Raw genomic sequence first — 13131 nt, 5'->3', positions numbered from 1 at the left:
TACAGCAGTAAGAGAAAACACCACCTGCAAACCTGTGGCAGTGTCTTTAGGCTGAGGTTGGAACTAGAGATTTGGAATTGCAGTTGAAGCTGGGTCTTTCATGGTGGGCAAGGGGAAGAGAGGGGATGGATGACTAGGTAAGGATCACAACACAGCAGTCAGGACTGGTGGAGATTGCAGGGACAGGTTTGAAGGTGAGGGAGTCAAAGAATCTTTAGAGTATTAACTGTCTATTGATGTTTTCCACTGAAGATCTTCAGTAGTGGTGAAGATAGTGCCTTCAGTGAAGTAGTGCCTGCAATGAACAAATACTCTGCTGCTTCTCCTAGAAGAGTAAAATCATGCCAGTAAGATAGACAAATAAGTGCAAAATCATGTTAAGATGGGGCTTTCTTATCACTGTCCAGGCTGAGAGAAGCAGTGGAAGATTTTGGTTCTCACTAGTTGTTACAGTCAGTTTGGTGAAATTACATTTCTTTTGGCTACAGTACCATGATGTCAATGTAAGGTGTCACTGTAAGATTAATACTATTCCTGGAATCACTTTCAGTATGGTTCCTTCCCCAACATTCAGGGGAATCACAACTGGAGCAAACATGCTTTATGTTCTTGGAAAAGAAGACAGAAAAATATTACTGGTCTAGCATGAATTGGTAGAGGCTGTCTCTTGAAAATTAAATTGATTTGATTTAAGATAATTAAACATATGAAAATAATCTTCTGAATAGAAAAGATTTCAAATTTACCAATAATATTGTCATATTTATCATATTTATTTAGGTTGTAAATATATTGAAGAATCCTCTGGTTCTGCCTTCTTTTGGGAGAACTGAATTTTAAATGAACATTGCTTAATTCCACTACAAAATAATTTAATTGCAAGTGCTTACTTTAATTACCCTTGACTGAACCCCAAGAGACACAGCCATTTACTTGGAGCCGAGCAAGATAAATTGCTTCAGCATACTGCAAGAAGAAGCCACTGAAATAATTACTCTGCTTTGTAAGCCTTTGTGTAGCTTCTGGCTAATAAACATAAAAATTTAAACAAACACGGGAGGCCCCACCCTAACACGGACTATAGAAATATAAGAGGAAAAGACAATCTTTATTTTCTCCCCAAAGAAAATCAAACACAATCAACAACAAATCCCCTAGCTCTTAAAATTATCGCTTCTTAACTTTGGTGAATTTAAAGTCTGACTGTATTGATTATTTGTTGCCATTAAATGGCCACAAAAAACAGTGCCTAGTAGCAAATGGTGTCTTTCCAAAGGGTGAAAAAGTGACTGGGGGAAAAGTCATCGCTACATACTATGCATGTGTTATTTCTAGGGAAGAAATTTGCAAAGGGAATAAAAAAAGTAGCTAAAAGCCAGGGTAACTCTGAATTTTTCTAATTCATTGTCTTTTCCAATTTGCTGCCACGTGTTTTCCCAAAGTATTTTTTCGTTGTTGTTTGGTGGTTCTTTTTCTGTACGTTAGTGTTTCTGGTCACTGGTACGCAATTGATCAGTGAAGTTGCTCAGTCGTGTCTGACTCTTTGCAATCCCATGGACTAGAGCCTACCAGGATCCTTCATCCATGGAATTTTCCAGGCAAGAGTACTGGAGTGGGTTGCCATTTCCTTCTCCAGGGGATCTTCCCAACCCCAGGAATCGAACCCAGGTCTCCTGCATTGCAGGCAGACGCTTTACCGTCTGAGCTACCAGGGAAGCTGGATAGATGACAACTAAAGGAAACATTAATATTAATTAAACATTGTTTTCAATTAAGCTTTTAGATTAAAATTAATGGCATATTTGGATAAAAACAACTTTGAGTTACTTGCCCCTACCCCTGTCATTTTATCCCCTTCTGTCACACTGAGTGGATCTTAGTTCCCCAGCCAGAGATCATACCTGCCCCCCTATACCGGAAGCATGAATCTCTAGACCACCAGGAAAGTCCCTCTAACCTAGCCTTTAGCATGACGGTTGTGAAATTGTTTCTTCAACTCCAGCACTTCTCCACATGCACCAGTCATTTATTATTTGGCATTCTTCTGTAACCCAGAGACCTCACTTTTCTCTCTCTCCTTCTTTCTCCTTTTCTAGCATTGATATGGACTTAGGAATTCCTATTTTTTCCAGTAGCTTAATTCATTAGTGTTCTTGATTATTTTGGTACTTAAATCGTTCCAGGTTTGGCCGTAGAGAGCACCTTCAAGGTGTTTCTTTTCCCTTTTTTTTTCATTGTTGTAAATTACACATAACATAAAATTTACCATTTTAGTCATTTTTGAGTGTATAGATCTGTGGCATTAAATTCATTCACATTGCCAGGCATTCATCAATAGCATTCTTCTCCAGAGCCCTTCTCATCTTCCTAAAGTATAACTCTATACCCATTATGTAATAATTCCCCATTCTCCACTCCCCCATCCCCTGGCTATTCACCATTCCACTTTCTGTCTCCATGAATTTGGCTACTCCAGATACCTCATATTGGAATCAGACAATAGTTATTTGTGTGTGTGTAACCAGCTTATTTCACTTAGCATAATGTCTTCAATGGAGAAGGAAATAGTAACCCACTCCAGTGTTCTTGCCTGGAGAATTCCATGGGCAGAGGAGCCTGGTGGGCTACAGTCCATAGGATCACAAAGAGTCAGAAATGACTGAGCAACTTTCACTATAATGCCTTCAAGGTTCACCTATTTCATAGCATATGTCAGTATTCTCTTCATTTCTAAAGCTGAATAACATTCTGTTGTATGTCTACACTATATCTTACTTGTCTGTTTAAGATGATGGACACTTGGATTGTTTCCACCTTTTGACTTTTGTGAATAATGCTCTATGAACGTGGGTATACAAATAATCTAAGTCCTTGCTCACAGTTTTTTGAGTATATACCTAGAAGTGGATTTGCTGAATTACATGGTGCCACCATACTTTTCGCTCAGTTGTGTCTGACTCTTTGTGACCCCAAGGACTGTAGCCTGCCAGACTTCTCTGTCCATGGATTTCTCCAGACAAGAATACTGGAGTGGCTTGCCATTCCCATCTCCGTGGTATCTTCCTGACCCCAGGATTGAACTCAGTTTTCATGTATTGCAGGCAGATTCTTTACCATTTGAGCCACTAGGGAAGTCCCAAGATGACATGGTAATTCTATGTTTAATTTTTTGAAGAATTGCCATACAGTTTTCCATGGAAATTCCACCATTTTATATTCTCACTAGGAATGAACTAGGGTTCAAATTTATTTACATCCTCTCTAGCACTTGTTATTTTGTTTGTTTGTTTTAATAACAGACATCCTGATGGATAGAAAATGGTGTCTCATTGTGGGTTTGATTGACACTTCCCTAATGATTTCTCCTGTTGATCATCTTTTCAGGTGCTTACTGTCCATTTGATATCTTCTTCAGAGAAATTCATGCCCTTTGCCCATATTGTAATCAGGTTGTTTGGTTTTTTGTTGTTGGGTTGTAGGCGTTCTTCCTCTGTTGACATAATCAGAGCTCATACTCTTAATAATAATAATAAATATGTAATAATATGTAAATATATGTAATAACAATATGTAATAAACATTATATCAATATGTTATAATATATATTATTAAATAATAAATATGTAACTGTATAATATGTCAGAGAATGATAAAGAGTAAAATAAAGAATAATGAGTGCCAGCAAAGAGTGTGGTGATGTGGTGATGCTTGTTATTTCATGTAGAATAATCAGAGAAAGCCATTTTTAGAGCTGGAACAGAGTGAGTGACAGGACACAGTGGGACATAGAGAACATTTGATGGGTTTTAAAGCCAGGGAACATGGTCAGGTTCTCATTTTCCCAAGATCACAGGGTATTTAAAGTACCTAAGTATAGGTGGATTGTAGAAAGTAAGTCTGAGCATGGGTATTAGGAATGAATTAAGAAACTTGAAGAAAGACAGTTTCCAGGGGTTTTTAGAAGGTGAAATTACACAGCAATTGCTCACAGGCTATAGCAGGCAAGAAGAGCAAGGATTCTGCTCAGGTTGCCTTCTTAGGAAGAAAGAAGGCAAGAATGAAGGTTGGGCCTATGGACCAAAACAGAAAATAAAGGAAAACGTAGTTTTAACAGAGGGAGACTAGGGAAGTATGGCCAGAAAATTGCTTCAGTTTTGGACACATTGACTTGGAGGTACTTGTGAAACATCCAGGTGGACATAGCCAAGGGTGTATATTGGTGTAGAGCTTACAGTGGGGGCTGGGCAGAAGTGTGGCCCAGAGATAGGTTTCTGAAAGTCATTGGCATACAGAGGTGATATAAGTACTAACTATGTTGAAAAATCTTAAGTTTTAGCACCGATTGTTTATTTACCTCCACAACTTGTTGACAAGAGTTTAGAAAGTACTTTCTCACGTTTATTTTTCTTTGTGGCAATTTAGGAAAATTTAAACCTAGCCCTGAATTCTGCCTCAGCCATTGGTTGTACTGTAGTCAACATTGGGGCTCAGGATCTCACAGAAGGAAAACCTCACTTGGTCTTGGGACTTCTCTGGCAGATCATCAAAGTTGGGCTTTTTGCTGATATTGAGATTTCCAGGAATGAAGGTAAGGTCATCAAAAATATTTGCTTCTCATTGACATATATTTACTGTGGGAAGAATTTATACTTCCTTGTTTTCCTCTCAGCTCTGATTGCATTGCTAAAGGAAGGTGAGGATCTAGAAGAGCTAATGAGGCTATCTCCAGAGGAATTACTGCTGCAGTGGGTGAACTACCATCTGACCAATGCAGGATGGCCTACCATCAGCAACTTCAGCCACGACATTAAGGTTCATATTTAAATGCTCAGATTTGTGACACTAAAAAAAGAATGTCAAAACACATGTCAAATTTGTTTTGAATGTCAAATGGGGTTTAGAAGTAAATTAGAACTGGAGTTTAATTCTCAAGCACACACTATAGAAAATGAAATTTTGCATTTCTCCATCTGAAGTGATCCCCCCACTTATAATCACAAAATCTTTTGCTAAAAAAATAAAAAACCAAACTGGTTTGTTGGCTTGTAATAAGAAATACAGCTGGGAAATTCCTTATCGCTCCAGTGGTTAGGACTTGGCACTTTCACTGCTGAGGACCCAGGTTCAATCGCTGATTAGGGAACATAGGTCATGCAAGCCAAGTGGTGTGGCCAAAAAATAAGTAAGTAAATTAGAAAAAAGAAATACAACTGGTTGTAAGAGGAAAGAGATGCTAGCATTAGCAAATTAAAGCATTCTTTTTCATTTTCTGTGATACTAATAGACTAAGTTATAATGAGGATATCAGTCTGTTAGAGTGAGAATTATTATCTGTTTGCTAGACTAGAGGCCCTGGTAGGCATAACCTGTTTCTTATTCTTACTTCCACTTTGCCAATAACCAGTTAAGAGGAAACTAAAGGGACTCCCTTGGTGGTACAGTGGATAAGAATCTAACTGCCAGTGCAGGGGACATGGGTTTGATCCCTGATCTAGGAAGATCCCACATACTGTGGAGCAACTAAGCCCGTGTGCTGCAACGACTGAGTCCACACTCTGGAGCACATAAGCCACAACTACTGAGCCCATGAGCTGCAACTACTGAAGCCAGTGCTCCTGGAGCCAGTACTCTGAAATAAGAGAAGCCATCACAATAAGGAGCCCAGTGCAACAAAGAGTAGCTGCCGCTCACTGCAACTAGAGGAAGCCCGTGCGCAGCAATGAAGGCCCAGTGCAAGCAAAAATGTATTTAATTTATTAAAAAAAAAAGGAAACCAAAGTATCTGAGGGCATAGGGAATCAGTAGACAGAAGGAGGTCTTCAGGCTTCTCTCTGAACCAAAGTAACTTGAAACCCCATCCCTCCCCATCACCACCCACCCACTGGAGATGCAGATGCTTAGGAGTGTAAACAAAGGAAAGAGGTGAGGAAGGGCAATGAAAGAGTGTAGGAGACAGTGTTGCTAGAAGCTCTGAGGTGCAAAACACAATTGCTAGAATCTCTGAAGTGTGAAACAATGTAGTGCATTCAGAATCCTGGAGTAACAAGTAAAGGTTGCTAAGTTATTGAATAACTCATTCTGTGAAATGAAGGCAATTTCTTCAATGAATACTTTTTTCCTAAATCCAGTGGTGATTTTATTCACTTTTAAAATTCTGTTGTGTTTCTTCCCTTAAAGGATTCAAGAGCCTATTTTCATCTGTTGAATCAGATTGCACCTAAAGGTGACCGGGACGATGGACCTGCCATTGCCATTGATCTTACAGGATTTAGTGTGAGTATAATTTTTAACTAAAATTAAAAAAAAAAAATTTGTAAAATATGCACAGCATAAAACTTAGCATTTTAACCATTTTTAAGTGAACAGCTCAGCAGCATTAAGTACATTTACATTATGTGCCATCAACACCACCTTTCCTCTCTGGAATTTTTTCCTCATCACATAGTAAAGTCTATAGGCATTAAACAATAACTCCCCTTCCCCCTCTCTCTCAAGCTCCTTGTAACCAGTGTTCAACTTTGTACCTCTATGAATTTGAGTAGTGAGTAGAGTCATAGAATTCAGTTCTCTACAGGGGCATTCCCTGGTAGAGTCCTCAGCCCTTCATTAGACTTTGGCTTTTATGCTTTTCAGAAGCTTTTTTCTGTGCCCTAGGCTCCAAATTTCCATGCTAAGCCATATGGCTGTCATGAGTGAAGAAAGGGATCCTGACATTGAGTATGTGTCGAATCAACTTTATGCCCACCTATATGTCCCTGGCACAACATCACTGGAACTCACTCGGGTGCTTTTGTAGCTGTGACAGTGTACAAGGAAAGGGAGCAACAAGCTGCTAATGGATTCATAAGCAATCAATTATCATTTCTTCCCATTTATATTTGGCAATACACAAAATTCTAGTATTTATGATGTAGAAAGGACTGATGTAAATCCTGGGTCATCTAAAAATTTCCTAGGGAAGTCCATTCTTTTAGCATAAACTGTAAATACCAGGGTTACATCTAAATGTTAAAATCTGATCAGATTACAGTTTGTATAAAAATCTATTAAGTGCTTAAAGTGTAACATCCAAGTTTAGTTTTAAAGGCAATTCGAGTCACCACTAATTTTATTTCACATTATTATAAAATCTAAAAGCAATTATGCACAATTTGCAAATTTGCTTGAGTACAAATATTAGGAACTGAAGAAAACTTACGGAAAGTTTCAAAGTTATTCAAAAGTGAACAGACAGTATATTGAACTACCATGAGTTCATTCCTCAGGTTCAACAGCTATCAATGCATGGTCAGTTTTGTTTCTCCGTTTATTACCTACCTATTTCCTTCATCTTCCATATTATTTTGAAGCAAATTCTAGACATATTACCATTTCATCAATAAGTATTTTAATATGTATTTCTAAAAGATAAAGACACTTTGAAAATATAACCATAGTACCTAAAAAAATAACAGTAGTCTGTAGTATCAAAATGATTAATCAGTGTTGACATTTCCAGTTGCCTCATGTCAGATTTTCTTTTTATCATTTATTTGAATTAAAATCTAAATAAGGTCCATGTATTATGCCTTGTTCATGTCTACTCGAGGTGCTTTTATTGTTGTTTGATAACATTGAATTTATTGCTTTCTCTGATTTCAGTTACATTTTATTTACAACTCTAGTGCATAAAATTAGATAAATCTTAGTCTTTGGTCATGATATACTCTAATCATGGGTCCATGCATGTTTTTGTTTAAATTTATTTTTCTTTGGTAGTTGTTTGTTGTATTGAAATCCAACAAGAATGCTAGGACTTTGACATCAGATTATATAAAGCTGTGTAGTTCTTCCCTGTCCCATCTCTCTGCCTGCCTTTAATGTGATAATCATTGTCTTTATTCTTATGCTCATGTTCTTTTGCTTTTATTTTAATACACTTTTTTTTCAACTAAGTGTATTTCTTACAGATTTAAAATTTGCATTTTATTTTTTAACTTCATATAAAGTTTATCATGTTGTACTTAAATTTCTAGTGCTTATTTTGAGTGTATTATATTACTGAGAGTCACTCCTATTGTTGTATGTTCTTATATGACTATTAACACAGTTTCAGTTTTCATCTGCTCTCCTGTTGATAAGCGTTGGTTTGTTTCCAAGGTTTTGCATTTGTGAAAAGTGTGTTCCTTCTGATTCTAGTATTTTTTTACATGTATCCCAACGTGTTTTTCACTGAGAAAAGAATACACTGGAAATACCAGAGTAGATATCTTTTTATTAGTACCATTTGTAAGTAAGTCTCTTGGCCAGAAGGCACTCTAATATATGGCCCTGAACAAGTTACCTATAATTCAGCCAGTAGCAGCTTACTTGGAGAAGGAAATGGCAACCCACTCCAGTGTTCTTGCCTAGAGAATCCCACGGACGGAGAAGCCTGGTAGGCTGCAGTCCATGGGGTCGCACAGAATCTGACACGACTGAAGCAACTTGGCAGCAGCTTACTGATAGGATATTTGAGAGTTTTGTTGAGTACTTTAGCTTTGAGGATGAAACATTCTTCTGGTTCCAGCAAGAAACCTCAGAGACTTGTTCTTACTGATTTAAAAGAAATGGGGAAGTTAATTTGGAATTGCTGTGCATCCTGACCTCCTTTTGAGCCATCCATTGATTCATTTCCAGAAAAGTAATTGCTTATAAATATGTATATGAATAAGAAATTATGCTAATCAAAAGTTTAATCTTGACCGCTTTTGTTTTATTTCATTGTTTAGGAGAAAAATGACTTGAAGCGTGCTGAATTCATGCTTCAGGAAGCAGACAAACTGGGCTGCAGACAGTTTGTTACTCCTGCAGATGTGGTTTCAGGCAATCCTAAACTTAACCTGGCTTTTGTAGCTAATCTGTTTAACACGTACCCAGGCCTCCACAAGCCTGATAATAATGACATCGATGTGAATTTATTGGAAGGTATGCTCTTTCTGTCTTTAACTGATTCACTGTGTATCTTTTTATGACATCGTCCTACTTCACTGTCGGAGGTAGGGGATTGCGATGGGAGATGTAGCTGACTGTGTGCTGGCATGTGCGTGCATTAAGAAGTTAAAGAAAATTGTTGTTCATTTGGGTTAAAAGCAAATGCTGAGGTAAATCGTACTTGTCTGTCATTTCTCCATAAGAGTTTAGTGAAAACCATCATACGTTTAAAATAGTCTCTTAAATGACTACATAATTCCACCACCAATATGTACAATGAAATATAGCTGTTGAAAAAATAATTATTTGTAACTTTTTCCTCCTTTGAAAGCTTCAGTTTGACTCCAGTATTGTTCTCTTTTTTCTGTTTTTAGTTCACTTGAAAAAATTTACAATATTCATTACTTGTCTTGTGTGTGGGCTGTTGTTTTCTGTCTCATAATTTATAATACTTTCCTATTTTGCTTCATGAAATGCAGATTTGACCCCTCCTAATGTAGGTACTGTATTTAGTACTTTTCTATACTCTATAAATATATTCATTCTGAATGTGCTTTTTATCAGTACTATTTGTTCTTTCTATCTGGGTTGATATTTTTTGCATTGTTCATGTTGTGTTTTGGGGTTTTTTTAAATCTGTCTTAATATGCCTAAAGAATGAAGGATGACAAGCAAGAAACAAATGAAACTTAATTAGAACAGCAGGGCAAGACTTGATTAATAAACTCTATCTAATTTGCCTTCTATAATTATGGGATAGTGGAGTTGTAAACACATTAGGGATCAGTTTTGACAACTGGATGTCATGATTTGATGGAAAGCCTTTATCCCTCTGCTGTGAATAAGCACACTTATCTTTTATCTCAAGAATCTCTGAAAGGATTGATTTAGGATCTATAACATATATCCTTTTGTATTGCTTAGCTATGTTACTTACATTTACTAAATGTCATTGACACTTACAATATATGAATCATCATAATGACAAAAACATGCTCAATGTCTCATTCTTTCTCATCTGTTCCAGCCTCTCTCCTTTTCCTCTCATCCTCACAACTGCTCACATGTATACCAAGACCCACGTTCGTACTAGAACCAAAAGTAAAAATAGTGGCAGTGGTGGCGGTTAGCAGAGGTTAGGGACTACTCAGACAGTAGCCTTGATAGTTGCCTTTGGAGAAGCTGGTTCTGAGGCGAGGATTCTTCCTGGTGGGGAGAACCTGAACTTCAGTGTTCACTGTCTCACATCACCCATCTTACTCCCTCTTCGTCTGTGAGACAGAGTGAGAAATTAGCCCTATCAGCTTTTTCTCTTTGACTACCACGACCAGAGTTCCAATGTCCTGGTCACTTTATAATGACAGATTTTTGATTAACAAAGAAGCTTCAGATTTAACAAATACATTGTTGGAGGACTATGATTTTACCTCACTCTTTCTGAGATTCAGTAAAATAAAGATTGTGTTCTCTACATAGACATGTAACTGAGAGGTAAGATAGATTAAAAAATGTTGATTTCTCAGCAGAGAAATTGAGGGTGAGGGGTTAGAACTTTTAAAAAAACTAAAAAGGGAGATGGCTGTGTTTTTTTTTATCAGTCTGGAAAATTTCAAAATTCCTCTCTGCCTTATAGTAGAAGGCATTGTTTAGAGTGGCATATTAAAAATGACCTGCTTTTTATAGTCACTGAATTCTTGCTAGATATCTTTTCCAACTTGCTCGTTCTCCTATTTGTCACGTTTGAATTCTTTTGCTGGTGTTCAGCATGCTTTTGGGATTTTTCAGTGTGAACAGGATTGCTAAATATTTCCATTAGTATTTATTTATATAAAAAATACTGTGGGAAATATTTATCAGTCATCTTTATTTAGAACATATGTATGTCCTGATACATCTGCCAAAAATGAATTTGACGTTGACTATCACTGGAATTTTTTCTTCTGTACATTAGTTTTTGTAGATCCTTATGAAATTTGAAGCTTGACCTTATCACCTTCATATTCATGTATTAGTATGTCCTCATTGGCAAAGAATTTTATCTGTATGGAACTAAAGCAAAGTAAAGGCCCAATTAAATAATAAATCTTCATATTAAATTGAGCCAAATATGGGGCTACCGATACAGAGACCATCTCAAAATTTATTTGTGGTAATAGAAAATACATAGACCATGGAATTAGACTTTGTCTAAATCATGATACCCCCAGTTTAATAACTGAGCACTTTTATGAGCCTTGGTTTTCTCATATATAAAACCAGACTTAATAGTAATACTTATTTTGAAGAGTTCCAGAGCAAGTTAAAGTGACCTTTCATTAATGAACAAATTTTGTGTGCTCTCTAATGGTCGGGAAGAGGAAAACAATACACCACTTTAGCACATGTAGTGAATGTTCAATATATTTTCCTTCCTTTCCTCTTAGTAGCCTACTTTTGTTATTTTTTCTAAACTTTTATCAATTGCAATGTCAGTTTAGTCCTAAAAATGAAGAGAATGTCTTATAATTCTTTCTCTCTTTTCTATCAGCCTTTAAGAGTTTACGCCCAAGATTGCTTTAGTTGTCTGAACTCCAGACAACATTTCCGGTCTGGAATACATATGTTTTTGTAATGCTTTACCATGACTCCTCCGCGAATGCACAGTGCTTCTGGCCTTGAGCATTTATTTACCAAGACAACTTGAAATGGTAGTGGATAAATAAATGCTCACTTTTAAAATCTCTTTTACTTTCCAGGTATCAAAAGTTAAAATAATGATACAATTAGTTTAGAGCAATAGGAAGAAACAGAAAACACTGGTCTATAATAGTTATAGAAGTCAATGAAAATGCAAGTTTAGTGTCTTGTCTCATCAGGTCCAGCAGAAACTGGATATTATTTTAGTAAAAATTAAACTGTTGTTACACTATTGGTGTTTGAAACCTTAAAACATAATTGGGATTTTCCTAGATGAAAATAATGTAAAAATTCTCTAATTACTAGAAAAAATTTATACATATAACAAAATACCAGAATGTAATAGAGAAATAACTAAAAGATAAATTCAAGTCACATGCATCAAGCTGCTAATCATAGTATGGTTACATTTATGTCACTTTCAGGAAAGGTTGAAATATTTAATTTGCACCTAGTTCAGTTCAGTTGCTCAGTCGTGTCTGACTCTTTGCGACCCTGTGGACTGCAGCACGCCAGGCTTCCCCGTCCATCACCAACTCCCGAAGCTTGCTCAAACACATGTCCGTCGAGTCGGTGATGCCATCCAACCTTTACATCCTCTGTCGTCCCCTTCTCCTCCTGCCTTCAATCTTTCCCAGCCAACAGGGACTTTTCCAGTGAGTATCAGGTGGCCAAAGTACTGGAGCTTCAGCTTCGGCATCAGTCCTTCCAATGAATTTTCAGGACTGAATTCCTTTAGGATTGACTGGTAGGAAGTCCTTACAGTCCAAGGGACTCACAGGAGTCTTCTCTAACACCACAGTTCAAAAGCATCAAGTCATCAGTACTCAGCTTTCTTTATGGACTGACTCTCGCTTCCATTTATGCACCTTTTAATAACTCCCAAAACAAGGCAAGCATGAGTTCTAGGAGTAGTTTAACTTTGTTCTTTTTAAAAAGATTCTCGTATCAGTTATGTATTATAAAATGACTGTGGCAGATACAACAGATGGATCCTTTTTGCAGACCTTTTATATAGACCAGAGGAGACAAAACTTCAGCAAGAAATTATGCTATGCTATGCTAAGTCACTTCAGTCGTGTGCGACTCTGTGTGACCCCATAGACAGCAGCCCACCAGGCTCCCCCGTCCCTGGGATTCTCCAGGCAAGAACACTGGAGTGGGTTGCCATTTCCTTCTCCAATACATGAAAGTGAAAAGTGAAAGTGAAGTCGCTCAGTCGTGTCCGACTCTCAGCAACCCCATGGACTGCAGCCTACCAGGCTCCTCCGTCCATGGGATTTTCCAGGCAAGAGTACTGGAGTGGGGTGCCATTGCCTTCTCCGAGCAAGAAATTATATGGCTATATAATTGAATAGAGAAGAATTAAAGCAGATTATGGGAAAGGCTTTAGATAATGGTATTGAAAACCACATGAAAATGCAAGGGACAGTCAACACAAAAACCAGAATCTTTTAAATTTTACAAGATTTGGATTTCTGTTCTGGGTGTGTAGGTTTACTC

At 37.3% G+C, this 13131-nt stretch overlaps 1 protein-coding gene across 3 annotated transcripts in view; it reads left to right on the top strand.

The window, feature by feature from the left end:
- The window catches only part of PLS1 (plastin 1), a 127604-nt gene that overhangs the window by 92274 nt on the left and 22199 nt on the right, over positions 1–13131 (top strand). For all 3 annotated transcript variants that reach the window (XM_061419559.1, XM_061419566.1, XM_061419575.1), the window contains 4 exons: positions 4423–4588; positions 4670–4812; positions 6178–6273; positions 8751–8946. In XM_061419559.1, the coding sequence (XP_061275543.1) occupies positions 4423–4588; positions 4670–4812; positions 6178–6273; positions 8751–8946 (601 nt within the window). The remainder of the gene's footprint in view (positions 1–4422; positions 4589–4669; positions 4813–6177; positions 6274–8750; positions 8947–13131) is intronic.

This window comes from Bos javanicus, chromosome 1 (genome assembly GCF_032452875.1).
Source record: "Bos javanicus breed banteng chromosome 1, ARS-OSU_banteng_1.0, whole genome shotgun sequence".
NCBI classification, from domain to species: Eukaryota; Metazoa; Chordata; class Mammalia; order Artiodactyla; family Bovidae; genus Bos; species Bos javanicus.
The sequence above is the reverse complement of the archived record's forward strand: the minus strand, read 5'-3'. Positions and strand labels throughout refer to the sequence as shown.